Genomic DNA, 18,165 nt, shown 5'->3' with positions numbered 1-18,165 from the left:
ACGTGTAAAAAGCCTTGGGATTTTCCTTAACCCTATTTGCCAATTACTTTTCGTGGCCTGTTCTAGCCCTCCTGACTCCTTGCTTAAGTTCCTTCCTACTTTCCTTATATTCCACACAATCTTCGTCTGTTCCCCGCGTTTTAGCCCTGACAAATGCCTCCTTTTTCTTTTTGACGAGGCCTACAATATCTCTCGTTATCCAAGGTTCCTGAAAATTGCCCTATTTATCCTTCTTCCTCACAGGAACATGCCGATCCTGAATTCCTTTCAACTGACAGCCTCCCACATGTCAGATGTTGATTTACCCTCAAACATCCGCCTCCAATCTAGGTTCTTCAGTTCCCGCCTAATATTGTTATAATTAGCCTTCCCCCAATTTAGCACATTCACCCTAGGACCACTCTTATCCTTGTCCACCAACACATTAAAACTTACTGAATTGTGGTCACTGTTCCCGAAATGCTCCCCTACTGAAACTTCTACCACCTGGCCAGGCTCATTCCCCAATACCAGGTCCAGTACAGCCCCTTCCCTGGTTGGACTGTCTACATATTGTTTTAAGAAGCCGCCCTGGATGCTCCTTACAAACTCTGCCCCGTCTAAGCCCCTGGCACTAAGTGAGTCCCAGTCAATATTGGGGAAGTTGAAGTCTCCCATCACAACAACCCTGTTGTTTTTACTCTTTTCCAAAATCTATCTACCTATCTGCTCCTCTATCTTCCGCTGGCTGTTGGGAGGCCTGTAGTAAACCCCCAACATTGTGACTGCACCCTTCTTATTCCTGATCTCTACCCATATAGCCTCACTGCCCTCTGAGGTGTCCTCCCGTAGTACAGCTGTGATATTCTCCCTAACCAGTAGCGCAACTCCGCCACCCCTTTTACATCCCCCTCTATCCCGCCTGAAACATCTAAATCCTGGAACATTTAGCTGCCAATCCTGCCCTTCCCTCAACCAGGTCTCTGTAATGGCAACAACATCATAGTTCCAAGTACTAATCCAAGCTCTAAGTTCATCTGCCTTACCCGTAATACTTCTTGCATTAAAACATATGCACTTCAGGCCACCATACCTGCTGTGTTCAGCAATTTCTCCCTGTCTGCTCTGCCTCAGAGCCATACTGGCCCTATTCCCTAGTTCTCCCTCAATGCTCTCACCTTCTGACCTATTGCTCCCGTGCCCACCCCCCCGCCATACTAGTTTAAACCCTCCCGTGTGACACTAGCAAACCTCGCGGCCAGGATATTTATGTCTCTCCGGTTTAGATGCAACCCGTCCTTTGTATATAGGTCACACCTGCCCCGGAAGAGCTCCCAGTGGTCCAGATAATGGAAACCCTCCCTCCTACACCAACTGTTTAGCCACGTGTTTAGCTGCTCTATCTTCCTATTTCTAGCCTCACTGGCACGTGGCACAGGCAGTAATCCCGAGATTACAACCCTAGAGGTCCTGTCTTTTAACTTTCTGCCTAGCTCCCTGAACTCCTGCTGCAGGACCTCATGCCCCTCCCTGCCTATGTCGTTAGTACCAATATGTACAACGACCTCTGCCTGTTTCCCCTCCCCTTTCAGGATGCCCTCTACCCGTTCGGAGACACCCTGGCACCAGGGAGGCAACATACCATCCTGGAGTCTCTTTCACGTCCACAGAAGCGCCTATCTGGGCCCCTGACTATAGAGTCCCCTATGACTATTGCTCTTCTGCGCTTTGACCCTCCCTTCTGAACATCAGAGCCAGCCGTGGTGCCACTGCTCTGGCTGCTTATGGGGTCAGAGGAGACGCAGACTGAGGAGCTGAAACACAAATGGGAAGAGGAGTTAGGAGGAGAGATAGAGGATGGTCTCTGGGTGGATGCGTTGAGTAGAGTCAAAACGTCCACAACATGTGCCAGGTTCAGCCTGATAGAATTTAAGGTCGTTCACCAGGCCCACATGACAGTGGCCTGGATGAGCAGGTTCTTTGGGGTAGAAGACAGGTGTGCAAGGTATGTGGGAGGACCAGCAAACCATGTCCATATGTTCTGGGCGTGCCCGAAGCTCAGGTGATTCTGGCAGGGGTTTGCGGATGTCATGTCCACGGTGTTAAAAACAAGGGTGGCACCAAGTCCAGAGGTGGTGATTTTCGGAGTGTCGGAAGACCCGGGAATCCAGGAGGAGTAAGAGGCAGACATTCTCGCCTTTGCTTCCCTGGTTGCCCGGAGACGGATACTATTAGCTTGGAGGGACTCAAAGCACCCGAAGTCGGAGACCTGGCTATCGGACATGGCTAGCTTTCTCTGTTTGGAGAAAATCAAGTTCGCCATGAGAAGGTCACTGTTAGGGTCCGCCCGGAGGTGGCAGCCGTTCGTCGACTTCTTTGGAGAAAATTAACTGTCAGCAAAAGGGGGGACCGGGGGGGTTAGTTTAGCTTAGAGTAGGGGTTACTTAAAGGTGGGACCTGTAAGGGAGGAAGACGGCTTTTGCGCTATGTTTATATTTTTGTGCACATTGTTTATTTTGTTGTTGTTGTAAAACTATAAATAGCTCAATAAAATGTTTATATAAAAAAAAGACTCTGACTGGCATGGCCTGGTGGCACGTGGCCATCAATTAATTTCCTTTTCCCCTCGAAAAATCAAGGACTTGACACAGTGTGTTTGAGACAAAGCTGATTTATTTCACAAACAACAAGATGTTAAACTCTAGCCCAGCTAAGTTTCAGAGATTCGAAATAAACCCCAATTGTCAGAATGATGATGGTTCAGTTCTGGGTGTGATTAACAGTGACAGTAACAGCAGAATCAACACTTTTAAGATGAACAGAGGGTAAATATACATTCCTTCCGTTGGTTTGACAGTTCAGTAATTGTCAGTGGCATCTTATGATATGGAGAAATTAGCTCAACCGTCCTGTGAACTAAAATGTAGTCTGGCCTGGTGTCACCAAGCTGAAATCCAGTCTTTCTCTGACACATTATTCTTAATGACATAGCTGACAGGTTGAGAGTGAAAAAGTCAACTATTTAGCATTACGGGGAAGAGGCAAGTTTGTAGATGTTCTACAGTTTTACAGACTGGCTCATTGGATCTTATTCTGTCCCATCTTACATTCAGCTAACAGTAAAATGACTAAAGTACTGCAACATACAGGCATTTGGGGACAACGGTGAGTTTGCTTCTCGGATTAGTTAAAGTCTCCATATTGTAAAATGGATCTAGAAGGACTGGAGAAGATGCAGGAAAAGATATTTGAATTATGCCTGAACTGGCAGGTTATACCCAGCAAGAAAGATTGGACAGGGTATAAACCTTTTCTCTGCAAAAGGGAATGAAGAGTGACCTGATCCTGTAAGATTATGAAAAGGTTTGATATGATAGACAAGTGGAGGATGTTTCCACTGGATTAGAATAAATATGAGTTAGTCATTAATTAATCTAATGTGCAGTTCAGGAGCAGTTCAGAAGGAGATCACTCACACATTTCATGTGTGCAAAGGAATTTCCTCAGTTTTCCCACTGGTTAACACTACAACTTTAAATGCCCAAACCATTGATCCAATTTCAGCACATTGTTATTGGCAAGGGGTAGTTTAGCTGTTCTGTCCAGGAAGACAAAAATCACTGTTCACCTGAACCTGCTCAGACCCCAACACGTTAACATCTCACTGTCCGTGTTTGGTCTGTTGTCAATCGCACCCAGGACAGACTGTGGTGGATGGGCCTGTACTCCTTAGTTGCTGTATTTATTTATTTAATACATTTGTTCCCTTGGCCCAACGGCATCAATTGTAATCGGTTGGCAAAGCATAATTTGAATCAACAATATCGATTTCAATGGCACAATTATTACCCATCATGCGTTGCGGCTGAGATTGTGCTCTATCCACTTCACACATGCGCAGAGTCCGGCTGTGGCTGGAGCATGTGCCGTTCGGGCTGTGACAGGCGCATGCGCACTTCAGGTTGTTGCTGACTGTGCGAGAAGCGGGAAAGAAACAATCGAGCGACTTTCAGGATTGGAGCCGGTGGGTGGCCGGGGAGCAATAGAAGCTGCGGAGTGAGCCGGGAGGCTTCATAAATACCCTGTGGAGGCTTCAACTCCCAAGGAAAATGTTAACGGTCCCATCTTAAACAGCATCAAACAGAGTGAGAGCTGAGCGGTGCCAGGCCCGGGTTACCGGCCGCCATCTTTACAGAGGACAAGGAGCCGCAGGGCGCATGCGCTGCGAGCCTGGACCGGATGCCAACTCTCCCGGATTGACCGACTGGAGTTTCCAGCATTTTATTTTATTCGGAGTCACTGGCTGGGCCAACATTTATTGCCCGTCCCTAATTTCCCTTGAACTGAGTGGCTTGCTCGGCCATCTCGGAGGGCATTTAAAGAGACAACCACATTGCTGTGGTTTGGAATCGTGTCAGCCAGACCAGGTAAGGATGGCAGATTTTCTTATCTATTCATTCACGGGATGTGGGTGTCGCTGGCTGGGCCAGCATTCACTGCCCATCACTAATCACCTTGAACTGAGTGTATCTCAGAGAGCATTTTAAGGGTCAACCAGCTGACTGTGGATCTGGAATCACATGTTGGCCAGACCAGGTAAGGAGAGAAGATTTCCTTCACAGAACGATATGAGTGAACCAGATGGGTCTTTGCAACAATCTACAATGGTTTCAGGGTCTTCGGTAGACTTTAAATGAATTCAAATTTAACCTTCTGTCTTGGTGAGATTCGTGTCTGGGAAATCATTAGGACAGTAAAGAAGATTTTTATGTAATTTTCTTTGAAAATTTCTGTTCAGTGGATATAAAAATATTGAAAATGGGATAAAGGTTGTTTGGCTGACAGTCAAACACTGTCCTGTGAGGTAATGAGTCCTTTTGCTTCCCAATTGGCCGAGGAAGGCAGTGTGTCACAAGGATGGATGTGTTGACCAATTAATGGCTGGTGGATGGGGGCACGTCATGTGATAAAACCTCCAAGAATACATTTAATCAAAGTTGATGAGGAGAGAATGTTGTGAATTTCTATCCTAAACTGACAGTGAGGTTTCTGTAAATTTACAGGATACTGGAAGTGGAGGTTGAACAGACGGGAAACGCAAACCAAACATCACATCGCGATCTGACAGAGTCACTCAATTCATCAGAACCTGAATATCAACATCTTGGTGTGGAAGGTAAAAGGTTTGTCTGTTCTGTCTGTGAGGGAAGATTTCAGGTCTCAGTGTGACTGGAGAAGCCCCGAGATTCACAAACCCTGGTTCGACCAAACCTGGAGAACTGTGTTCAGTTCTGGGCAACAAACCTGAGGAAGGATAGAATGGCCTCGGAGGGAGTGTAGCACAGATTTACCTGAGTGATATCTGAACCCCCCGGTTTTAAATTTCAAAACTAGATTACACGAAGGAGTCCAAGACATGATGGCACAGAGAATGGCCTTCGGCCCATTGAGTCCATGCTATCTCTCTGGAGCAATCCACTCAGTGCCATTCTCCTGCTCCCTGTATCCTCGCAGGTTTATTTCCTTCAGATGTCTATCCAATTTCCTTTTGAAATCAAATCACTCATTGTTTCTATTTTCAAACTCCCTCATAGGCAGCAAGTTTCAGATCATTGCTGCTCGCTGTGTAAAAACATACATCTCATATCACCTCATATCTCCTGTACCTTTTACATACAAACGAGGAACAGGCCACTCGGCCCCGCGAGCCTGCTCAGCATTCAATAAGATTGCGGCTGATCTCATTCTAACCTCAACTCCACATTCCTGCCTACCCCTGATGACCTTTCACCCCCTTGCTCATCAAGAATCTATCCAGCTCTGCCTTAACAATATTCAAGGTCTCTGCTTCCACTGCCTTTTAAGGACGTGAGTTCCAAAGTCTTCCAACCCTCAAGAGAATAAAAAATCCTCATCTCCATCTTAAATGGGCGACTCCTTATTTTGCAACAATGACCCCCTTGTTCCAGATTCTCCCACAAGAGGAAACATCCTCTCCACATCCACCCTGTCAAGACCCCATAGGATCTTATATCATTAAATCCAGGTTTTACCGAAAATTTTAAATCTGTGTCCCAACTGCTTGTACGATCAGTGAATGGAAACAGAGTTTCTTTGTCCACCCGATGGAAATCTGGCGTAATCTTGTGTCCCTGAATCAAATCTCGCCTCAACCTCCTTTGCTGGAACCATTCTGGTAAATCTCCTCTGCACCTTCTCCAAGAACCTTCACATTCTTCCTGAAGAGTGGTGACCAGAGCTTTATAAAGATTCAGAGAATAGAATCAGAACCATAGAATTCCTACAGTGCAGAAGGGGGACATTCGGCCCATCAAGTCTGCACCGATTCTCTGAAAGGGCACCCTGCCTAGGCCCACACCCCTACCCTGTCCCTGTAACCCTATAGCCCCACCTAACCTGTGCATCCCTGGACACTAAGGGGCAATTTATCAAGGCCAATCCACCTAACTTTCCCTTCTTTGGACTGTTGGAGGAAACCTGAGCATCGGGTGGAACCCGCGCAGACACGGGGAGAAAGTGCAAACTCCACACACACAGTCACCAAGGCCGGAATTGAACCCGGGTCCCTGGAGCTGTGAGGCAGCAATGCTAATCATTGTGCCACCAGAAGCATAGTTTCAGTATTAATATTACTCTTGATGAAGCTCAGATCGAATTTGCTTTGCCAACTACTCTCTTAATATGTCTTGTAGATATACAAAATCTCTCTTCACCTCTTTCTCTCTCCTCCCAAAGACGTCAATTGGGTTTTATAACAATCCAGCCGTTTTCATGGTCACTTTTTCCCAGTGCCGGTCCCACGAATGACCAGATTCATTCAGCTCAATTTCACAACCTGCCTTTGTGTTTTTGTGTGTTCTCTCTCATTCCCTATTTTCTGTTTTGAATCAGTTTCACAGGGTGTTCGAAGGGGAGGCTTCAAACTCTGGAAACTCAAATCAAGCATCACATTAGGATCTGACAGAGTCCTCAATTTATCATATCCTGAATATCAGCGGATTTTGAACATGGAAGGAAAAAGCATCGTTCACAGTGGAGAGAAACCGTACATGATTTGTTTGTGTGGACGAGGATTCGCTCTATCAGACCTCACAAGCCACAAATGCAGTCACACCGAGGAGAAACAGTGGAAATGTGCCAACTGTGGGAAAGGATTCACTTCCCCATCCCAGCTGGAAACCCATCGACACAGTCACACTGGGGAGAGACCATTCACCTGCTCAGAGTGTGGGAAGGGATTTTCTTTTTCAGCCCACCTGCTAAGTCACCAGCGAATTCACACTGATGAAAGACCGTTTCAATGTCCAGACTGCGGGAAGTGCTATAAAAGTTCTGGGGAACTGATGGTCCATCAACGTGTTCACACTGACGAGAGACCGTTCAGGTGCTCTCACTGCGGGAATGGGTTCATGCGATCATCTCACCTCACTGTACATCAGCGCATTCATACTGGGGAGAGGCCATTCGCCTGCTCCTGGTGTGGGAAGGGATTCACTCAGTCATTCAACCTGCAGAAGCACCAGCGAATTCACTCTGGGGAGAGGCCGTTCACCTGCTCCAAGTGTGGGAAGGGATTCACGGAGTCATCCGCCCTGCAGAAGCACCAGCGAGTTCACACTGGGGAGAGGCCGTTCACCTGCTCCAAGTGTGGGAAGGGATTCGGCACTTCATCCCACCTCCTGAGACACCAACGTGGCCACAAATAACTGCAGTGATTATATTTTGCTGTTACTCACTTTCAGGACTGAACCATGTTCATTTGGGTCTCTTTCTGCTGATAACAAACTCCAGCCCATTTACAGGGGCTAATATTCGGGCTAAAAGTCAAATAAATTACATTTGTGTTAAATGTGCAGTGTTGAAACTCATTAATATCTCTGATACAAGTTAGTTCCTTTTGAAGTACTCTCTCTCTCCCCTGTCTCTTCCATCCTCACCTCCAACAAGAACGAGCTTCTTTGTAACTGAGATTGAGTAAATCCGATCAGCTGCCTCTGCTGCTTCCCTCCCTTTCATGAGCCCACCGGACCAAACTGTCTCTAAGTTTCATCCTTTCCCGACCCCTGAACCCACATCTTTCTCGAGTTTCTCTCCGATCTCCCCTCATGCCCTCTCAGAGCTCATCTTGTCCATGAGACCCAGCTCCTGCTCCATCGACCCTATTCCCACTGAGCTACCGATCAGCCAACTACCCTGTGTCCACGGATATTGTCAACATTTCTCTCTCTTCAGGTACTGTCCCTCTGTCCTTCAAATCTGCCATCATCACCCCCTCCTCAATAAAACAAACCCGTGACCCTGCCCTCCTTGCAAATTACTGCCCCATCTTCAACCTCCCTTTCCTCTCCAAACTCTTTGAACATGTTGTCACCTTCAAAATCCTTACCCACCTTTCCCAGAACTCCCATGTTTGAATCCCTTCAATCGGGTCTCTGCCGTGTCACAGTAGGGAAAAATACAAGAGACAAACAGGATCTTACCCGGAGAGAAAGACAGACAATTCGGGAACTTCGATCCAACATGGATATGTTCATAAGACCAGAAGACAAAGGTAGCAGCACAGTCATTATAGAGAGACAACAATACCTGCTGGAGACAGACAGACAACTAAACAACACGAATCACAACACCAAGCTACCTAGACCCATATACCCGCGACAGGAAGGAGAATTGGAGACGGACTGGAAGAACTCAAAGACTCCGGACACATTAACCTAAAACAACAGGGAGAACCAAGGGAGTTGTACCTGCTCCCTAAAATACCCAAACATCCAAACACATGAACAGTAGCAGGGAAATACTACCAGACAGACCCACCAGGTCAGACTGACAGAAAAATCCTGCAGAATCATAAAATTTACAGTGCAGAAGGAAGCCATTCGGCCCATCGAGCCTGCACCCGCCCTCGGAAAGAGCACCCTACTTAAGCTCATGCGTCCACCCTATCCCCGTAACCCAGTAATTCCACCTAACCTTTTTTGGACACTAAGCGGCAATTTAGCATAGCCAGTCCACCTAACCTGCACATCTTTGGACGGTGGGAGAAAACTGGGGCACCCAGAGGGAACCCATGCACACGGGGAGAATGTGCAAACTCCACACAGTTACCCTGGAATTGAACCCAGGTTGCTGGAGCTATGAGGAAGCAGTGCTAACCACTGGGCACCATGCTACATCTGTAGTGAGAGAAACAGAGTAAGAAGTCTTATAACACCAGATTAAAGTCCAACATGTTTGTTTCAAACACTAGCTTTCGGAGCGCTGCTCCTTCCTCCGGTGAATGAAGAGCCAGGACAGTTGGTAGGATTTCGCAGGCCAGATGGTGGGGGATGAATGTAATGCAACATGAATCCCAGGTCCTGGTTCAGTCCTAGCTTGAGACAATTCACACCTCTTTAACCTGGGGTTACCCCTATCTCTGGATCTTGAAAGACTTAATTACCTGCAAATGCTCGCATTCTAAGCATTGTCTTGCATCTATGAATTTGTCTATATATATGTTTCTGGAACATACCTCTTCATTCACCTGAGGAAGGAGCAGTGCTCCGAAAGCTAGTGTTTGAAACAAACATGTTGGACTTTAACCTGGTGTTGTAAGACTTCTTCCTGTGCTCACCCCAGTCCAACACCGGCATCGCCACATCATGGAGAGAAACAGAGTTAACATTTGTTATTCCTTGTAACAGTTCGGTGGAAGGGTCAATGGAGTCTTAAAGAAGTCCAGAAAAGTGGGAAGAAATTGTTTTACTCAGAGGTTTAACACAGGAAGAAGTTTCAGTCTTTGTGAAGCTCAGTCTTCAATCACACAAAGCCACAGTCTGATTGGTTGGAGGACCAGAGTCCATCCGGTCCTCCAGATTTTCCTATTGGTGAACACCTCAGGCAGAAAATGAGGTTGTGGAATCCGCGCCCACATGGCCAATGGGAAGAGCTCAAACCGATGCAGAGTCTCAACCAATGAGGGACATCTGGGTTCAGCCCCGCCCCTCATTCACTCTGATTGAACCCAGGCAGAGGAGAGGGAGGGAGAAAACAGGGAGCGGAGGAAAGAAATGGTGCAGATGGTGAGATGGGTTTGGATTTCAGCTCAGGGAGGAGGGAGAGTGTGTGGGATGGGGATTTACAGCTTTGGGGGAATGGAGAGGAAAAACTGGTACATTGAAACTAGAATTATCTATTCTGCATTTATATGCTCCACTGACAGTGATGGCGTTTGTAAATTCCTTTTACAGGATATTAGAAAGGGGGATTTACAGATGTGTGACTGAAACCAAACATCATCTGACAGTCACTCAATTCATCAGGACCTGAAAATCCTCAGACTTTGAATGTTGAAGGAGAAACGATTGTCTCTTCTGCAGCCTGAAGAAACATCACGACATTCACAGTGAGGAGAAACTGTACACATGTTCTGAGTGTGGAGAAGACTTCAACTGATCAGCCAACTTGGAGAGACACAAGGACCATGGAGAAATCATGGAAATGTGAGGACTGTGGGAAGGGATTCAGTTACCCTTCCCTGCTGGAAAACCATCGGCGCAGTCACACTGGGGAGAGGCCATTCACCTGCTCTGTGTGGGGGGAGGGATTCATTCAGTCATCTGGCCTTTGGTCTCACCAGCGGATTCACACTGAGGAAAAGCTATTCATCTGCACCTCCCGTGGAAAGAGGTTCAGGCATTCTTCAGCACTCACTATACATCAACGCACTCACACTGGGGAGAAGCCGTTCGCCTGCTCCAACTGTGGGAAGGGATTCACTCAGTCATTCCACCTGCTGTCACACCAGCGTGTTCATAGAGGTGAGCGGCCGTTTGCCTGCTCTGTGTGTGGGAAGGGATTCACCGGATCATCCCACTTGCTGTCACACCAGCGAGTTCACATTAAGGAGAAACCATTCAGCTGCACTTCTTGTGGAAAGAGTTTCAGACAGGCATCCTCCCTCATTGTACACCAGCGGCTCCATACTGGGGAGAGACCGTTTACTTGCTTTGTGTGTGGGAAGGGATTCACAGTTTTACCCACCCTTCTGAGACACCAGCGAATTCACACTGAAGAGAAACCATTCGGCTGCACCTCCTGTGGAAAGAGTTTCAGGCAATCATCCAACCTCACTGCTCACCAACACACTCACACTGCGGAGAGACCATTCACATGCTCCGTGTGTGGGAAGGGATTCAATCGGTCGTCCAACCTCACTGCTCACCAACGCACTCACACTGGGGAGAAACCGTTTACCTGCTCAGTGTGTGGGAAGGGATTCGCAAAGTCTTTGAACTTGCTGACACACCAACGCACTCACACTAAGAAACAATTCAACTGCTGTGTGTGTGGGAAGGGATTCACTCAGTCACGATGCCTCCAGAGACATCAGCAAGTTCATAAATGACTGCAGGGGTTGGATTCTGCTGTTGTTTAGTATTGACAGTCTGACAATATTTTCTGCTGATGTTAATCCCTATAACTTGAAACTTAATACGCTGAAAATTACATTTAATTTGGGGGCTACAGTGTCTATTTTTAAAAGCACCATCTGTGATCTTTCCCCTTAATCCAGGAACTCTCAGCAGAAACCTGTTTAGAATAAATTTATGAAATTTTGCTTCAATTCTGAATCAACCTTTGGTGTAAAATCTACAATTCAGCGTCTGAAAGATCCGACTGCAGGGCTCAAAATATATTTTTTTCAATGGCTCTTCTTGAGATTTTCTCGAGAGATGCTCTCTGATTTTCAGGAGTAAATTTTTGGTTTCCAGGGTCTCCTTTTCCACTCTCACTAACTCCTTTATTAAGTGATATAGTCACGTAATCACATTACCGTCTGTATTTGTGTTGAGTATTTCAGGGGTTTACTTCTTTAGGTAGATAAAATAGCACAAGTACCAAAGACTGTGTACATATTAAATCTTTTAAATTGGAATCTATAAATAAGATGTTTTTGTTAATTTATTTAAAAAGGAAACCCCCTTACTCCATTTCCAAAATGAGAATTTGAACTATTTGACACAAGGTAACTGAATAGGTGCCGAGTGTTTATTGGATCAGATGTTGGAGCAGGAAAAAACTCACCCAATTCTGATCTTCATTGTGTGGATTTACATTGAAAACCCATCGATAACCTCACTACACCCACTGAGATCAGCTCAGACCGAGGGTTCTGTATGTTGTCTGTGAGTGTTCAACTGCAAATAACAGCAGTGAAGAATGAAACCTGGATGAATGCATCTCAACTTCGAATTTGACAGATGTGATTGGTGAGTAAGTTCACAATACCTGGTTACTCAAACCCCTGGGCTGTGCACCCCAGCTCCTGGGATATATAAAAATAATGAAATCTTGCTCAGTAGAACGGGGAAAGCTCTACGTGTTTGCGTCTCCTTCTGAAGCTCCCACTGCTGTGAAACCCTCTCGTTCTGTCCCAGGGAGACACGGCTCCTCCACACAGCACTGACTCAGGCAGCACGTCAGCCAGCTTCTTTCCTCAAAATGGACGACAAAGCTGTTCCTCCAGTCACAGATTCTGTCTCTGCAGAAGCAACAACATTGGGAGAGACAGAATCTGAGATTGGAGGAGCTGTTCCTCACAGATTCTGTTGCTCCCACATCCAGGGGCAAATATTCTTCCAGTGGATGCTCCCATGGTAGCCTTTTGAGGGTGAATTTGTGCTTCATACCTGGTTCTGAAATATTATCACTCTGGGTTTAAGGCTTCCTGGAGTCATACTCGGATCTCTATCTTGTCACCTGACTCAAATTCATGTCATCACCTGAATACCAGATTTAAATATGATTGTCCAATACAGAAAACATTTATAATTTAACCCCTGTAAATCTGATTCCACACCCCCTCCACAAAAGCTATAAGATACTATGTTTGGGACCAGTTGTTCCTTTGTAGTTTGTGTTCTTCTCAATGATGACAGTAGCAAACTCCTCCCTAACCTGTCCCAAACCTTCTCTTCAGCAGGGAGACTCCTGTTTTAACGATGACATCGCTGTCTGCCCAGTTATTCCTTTAAGCCAGTCCTTGAATTGTTTGTGAATTAATTTCGGAATTGTTTTCTTTTAATGTAAGGTTATCACAGGGGGTGGCTCATATTGACTTAAATCAAAGCTGGAAGGGTAGGAACTGCAAAAGGGTAGCTGGGCTCTTTTACCCGGAGACATTGGGTTTGATAATTGTTGTCCTGTCTTTGTTAGAGAGATGAATTCTTCAGGCAGACCTTCGTCTTGAAACTAAGTTAAATAATTTAAATATCAATTAGACATTCAAACTGGTCTCTGTCACCATGGGGATAAGTGATTCAGGCTGGAGCCTTGGTTGGAATTCTGGGTATTTCTCACAAAAGCAGATAGTCTGCAGTGAGCTTGGAAGCAGGTAGCTGTGAGACCAGGAGCTGTGAACTAGCTGTGGGACTAGGAGCTGTGCACCAGCTGTGGGACCGGGAGCTGTGAACCAGCTGTGGGACCGGGAGCTGTGAACCAGCTGTGGGACCAGGAGCTGTGAACCAGCTGTGGGACCGGGAGCTGTGAACCAGCTGTGGGACCGGGAGCTGTGAACCAGCTGTGGGACCGGGAGCTGTGGACCAGCTGTGGGACCGGGAGCTGTGAACCAGCTGTGGGACCAGAAACCCATAGGGCCATTTGGAACCAGGACTGTTCCTAATGTTTTTTTAATATAAATTTAGAGTGCCCAATTCATTTTTTTTCCAATTAAGGGGCAATTTAGCGTGGCCAATCAACCTAACCACATCTTTGGATTGTGGGGGCAGAACCCACATAAACATGGGGAGAATGTGCAAACTCCACACGGATTGTGATCCAGAGCCCGGATTGAACCTGGGACCTCACCGCCGTCAGGCAGCAATGCTAACCCACTGCAACATCATGCTGCCCATAGTGTGTTCCTAATGTTTAAATCACTCCGTAAGAAGACAGCGAGGCCCACACTTGGACTGAGGAATCTACAGTTTTCTGGTCTTGAAGATTGAGGTTTGTTTAGTGGAAAGATAATGGAAGGACTGTCATAACACCAGGGTTCAGTTCCAGCCTCAGGTGTGTAAAGTTTGCACTCTCTCTCTCTCTGTGTGCGTGGGTTTCCTTCGGGCGCTCCGGTTTCCTCCCACAATCCAAAGAAGTGCAGGTTAGGTGCATGGGCCATGCTAAATTGCCCATGATGTCTAAAAGGTTAGGTAGGGTTATGAGGATAGGGTGGAGGTATGGGCTTGGGTAGGGTGCTCTTTCCAAGGGCCATTGCAGACTCAATGGACCAAATGGCCTCCTGCGCAGTAGGGATTCTATTCTATGATTCTGTTCTGACAGTCGGAAAGTCAGAGGGTTTCCTTCTGCTGGACTGGCCGGTCTTACAACTTTGCTTCACTTTTCCTACAGTGACCACACTTCAGAAAGGGTTCATTCGCCGTGAAGTACTTTGAGATGCCCTGAGGTGGTGAAAGGTGCTATTTAAATGCAAGTTTCTTTGTAAATCAACACACTTTTTTCTTTACAGGCAGATCATTGAGTAGGAGCTTGAGCTAGCACATGCCAGCTGACAGTCAAGGGCAGGAACTCCCAGTGTGGACTGAAGCTGCTTCCCTTCACAGGCCACTGAATACATTGTGGAAACTGACCATTTAAAGAGAGTGTCTTGACTCGCTGGTCTGAGCACACATCCCTGTTCCTGTTGTGTAATACTGGCTGAATATAGATATCGGGGCTGGTCCTTGTACTGAAAGTACCTCTATCATTGAAGATGGGCAAATGTTATGTTTTCTCCCTGTTATTCTGTTTGCAACTAATTTATCTCACAAACTAAGACAGATTTCACTGAAACTTGCTGCACTGGTCAGGTATAACCCATGAAAGAATTGATTCATTTTGGCAGATTGGGATCCTGGAATTTTTTAATAGGATCCGTTCACATTGAGTCAGGTGAATTGACCTTTTTTTTTTTTAGATAATTGTGGTTTGTTTTATTTTGAATGTTGATTGTTTTAGAATGTTGTGGACTGTGTTTGTTTATCACAGCTGTCGAAATGGGAGCAGAGTTTTCAGAGCAGCTTGTTGTCTGTGAATTAGCCTGAAGTCTGCTCAGTGAGATGGACACTGTTAACAAATACATTAACTCTATTAGCCTTGTAGTTGCAGAGCATGTTTTCATCCGTGTTTATTTGTCTGTCATACAATCTCACTAAGTGATGCACAAATAGCTTACTGCCCAAGGATGAAATGATTAGATTTGGCGAACATACGGACCTGATCCTGGATTTATTTTATATTCATACACAGGACCTGGTCCTCTGCACACAAAAGGAATTTGGCCAGGCACTGCATTTTTCAATTAAACAAAAGCTTGGGGGACAATTCTTCCCGAATGCATTCCCCATGAAAATGACTTGAGCAATGAGTCCACTGCCGTTTTTATATTTAAACAAAGCTTTGGAGAACAGTTCCCTGGTTTTGCCAATGGTGGTGCTTCACTCAATTGGGAATCTACATGCCAACCAATCTGCATCTTATTCCTCACAGATGAATTATTGTTTCCTTTGAAATTTGGTATTCTCGCATCTATCCTGATGAGTACAAGATGAAAAGCTTCGACAACATGTGCATTTCTTTCAGCAATACTTCTCCAATTCAACAACTCTGAGATATCTGTGCTCCACTAATTCCACCCTCTTCAGCTGACTTTCTGTTTAAGAGCCTGCCAACCCGTCTCACCCACTTTCACTAAATGCATAAATCTAATCATGAAAAGTCCACCAAAACGAAATATATATTAATTTCCTGAATTAAATGTATGAATTTATTAATTATAAATCAATGGAGAAAGTCTGTTCAGAGTACGGCCAACTTTCGGAACGACAGGACACCTGTAGTGATAGAAAAAGACTATTTCCTGTGTTACAGATTCCGGACCAGACCCCAATTTATGTCAGGAAACCAGAGGACACCCCAAGAATTTTTCAGTTTGTAAAACTGTGAGGAAAGGATACTTCACCAAAGGAGTGATTCCACTGACTAACGGCGATCTTTTATATTGAAACAAACTTTATTAGTGACACAGTACCAACTACAGACATCGCAGAAAATAATGTACAATTAACAGTTGAACTATTTGTAATTACTACCTTAGATCTTCTTATTCGCCAACTAAGCAAAGCCCATGACAGGTGAAAAGCCACTTGTAAATAAAGTGAGCAAACACAGGGATAATTGCTGTCCTCTGTGTAGAGAGTTGCTTTCATCAAAGGCGCGAGACCCCTTCAGGCACAACCTGCAAGTCCTTCTGTCTTTGGCAGACTTAAAGCCAAACTGCTTGGCTCCAACCATTAATTACATCATCTCTCCCCCACTAACTGTCTTATGACCATCTTACTGAGGCTAAACACCCTCAATTAGCTCAACCCCAGGGAATCTTCTTTCTAAAAACAAAATTCCATTTGCTCTGTATAGGCAGACAATTAAATGGTTGGAATCAATAATTCTCCCACTTATACAACATTCTAATCGCATCTTTTGCAGACACGCCTGCCTGTAAAACCAGGATTTAAAAAAATATTACTAACTGCAACAGATACATTATCAGGGCCAAGTGGAAATTGGCATAGATATGAGAAAATTAGGGAAGTAAACACGTGGCTAAAGGAGTGGTGTGGGAATGAGGGGTTCCATTTCATGGTCAATATAGTTACAAAAACAAGTAGCAGGGCAGAGATGAAAAGAAATAGTCAGGAAGCCAACTTCAGGAAGTGTAGCTAAACGGCAAAACTACAAGAAGTATACCGGTTAAACCAGAAGAGAAAAAGAATTTAAAAAATAAAGCATCAGTGCTGAGGGACAGGTTGGGGGTTATAGCCCAAGTCAGAGTTCATAAACTAGATGAGCTGAAGGCGCAAATGCAAATAGACCATAAGACCTAAAGACATCAGAGCAGAATTAGGCCATACAGCCCATCGAGTCTGCTCCGCCATTCAATCATGGCTGATATGATTCTCATCCCCATTCTCCGTCCTTCTCTCCATAACCCTGATCCTCTTACTATTCAAGAACCTATCTTTTTTTTTTTAATTTTAGAGTACCCAATTATTTTTTTTCCAATTAAGGGGCATTTTAGCATGGCCAATCCACCAAATGAGCACATCTTTGGGTTGTGGGGATGAAACCCATGCAGACAGGGAGAATGTGCAAACTGCACACGGACAGTGACCCTGGGCCGGTATTCGAACCCAGGTCCTCAGCACCGCAGTCCCAGTGCTAACCATTGCGCCCCCCCCCCCCCAAAGAACCTATCTAACCTATCTGTCTTTTTAAAAATTAATTTTACTGTACCCAATTCATTTTTTCCAATTAAGGGGCTATTTAGCGTGGCCAATCCATCTCGCCTGCACATCTTTGGGTTGTGGAGGCGAAACCCACGCAGACATGGGGAGAATGTGCAAACTACACACGGACAGTGACCCAGAGCCGGGATCGAACCTGGGACCTCGGTGCCGTGAGGCAGCAATGCTAACCATTGCGCCACCTTGCTGCCCAGTTCAAACTCTGTCTTAAAGACACTCAGTGATTTGTCTCCACAGCAGTAGCTGTTATGGAGACATGGCTGCCGGATGGTCGGGACTGGGAACGAAATATACCTCATGATAAAGTTTACAGGAGGGATAGGGAAGATGGCCAAGGGAGTGGAGTAGCCTTACTGATTAGAAATCCTATCACCTCAGCACGGTGGTGCAGTGATTATCACTGCTGCCTTACGGCGCTGACGTCCCAGGTTCGATCCCACCCCTGGGTCACTGTCCGTGTGGAGTTTGCACATTCTCCCCGTGTTTGCGTGGGTTTCATCCCCACAACCCAAAAGATGTGCTGGGTAGGTAGACTTGGGTAAGGCTGACTTTAACGGAATGAGACAGAGACCGTCCATGGTAAACTGGGAACATCTGTTTAACAACTGAAGATCAGTGGAGAATATTTAAAGAAACATTTAATGAGGTATAGAGTGAGTATATATCCCTCAGAGGAAAAGGCTCCACTTCACACAAAAAAAATAGTTCTAGACAACTAAAGAAGTTAGGGGTAGCATAAAACTAAAAGTGAGAGCGTACAAAAATGCACAACATGATGCAAAACATGCACAGATCCGGACAAATGGAATAGATACAAAGACCA

At 45.6% G+C, this 18,165-nt stretch overlaps 1 protein-coding gene across 7 annotated transcripts in view; it reads left to right on the top strand.

The window, feature by feature from the left end:
* Positions 1–15,132, top strand: part of LOC140418728 (uncharacterized) — a 28,224-nt gene extending 13,092 nt beyond the window's left edge. For 2 of the 7 annotated variants that reach the window (XM_072502321.1, XM_072502322.1), the window contains exons 2-3: positions 5,043–5,155; positions 6,892–7,849. In XM_072502321.1, coding sequence (XP_072358422.1) covers positions 5,043–5,155; positions 6,892–7,706 — 928 coding nt within the window. In that variant the 3' untranslated portion in view covers positions 7,707–7,849. Of the gene's footprint in view, positions 1–3,975; positions 4,407–5,042; positions 5,163–6,891; positions 7,850–10,232; positions 11,932–14,509 lie in introns of those variants that run through there. The other 5 variants (XM_072502324.1, XR_011945303.1, XR_011945302.1 and 2 more) reach the window with 5 other exon arrangements.
* Positions 15,133–18,165: the final 3,033 nt, after the last annotated feature.

Source organism: Scyliorhinus torazame, chromosome 5, assembly GCF_047496885.1.
Source record: "Scyliorhinus torazame isolate Kashiwa2021f chromosome 5, sScyTor2.1, whole genome shotgun sequence".
Lineage (NCBI taxonomy): Eukaryota > Metazoa > Chordata > Chondrichthyes > Carcharhiniformes > Scyliorhinidae > Scyliorhinus > Scyliorhinus torazame.
The sequence above is the reverse complement of the archived record's forward strand: the minus strand, read 5'-3'. Positions and strand labels throughout refer to the sequence as shown.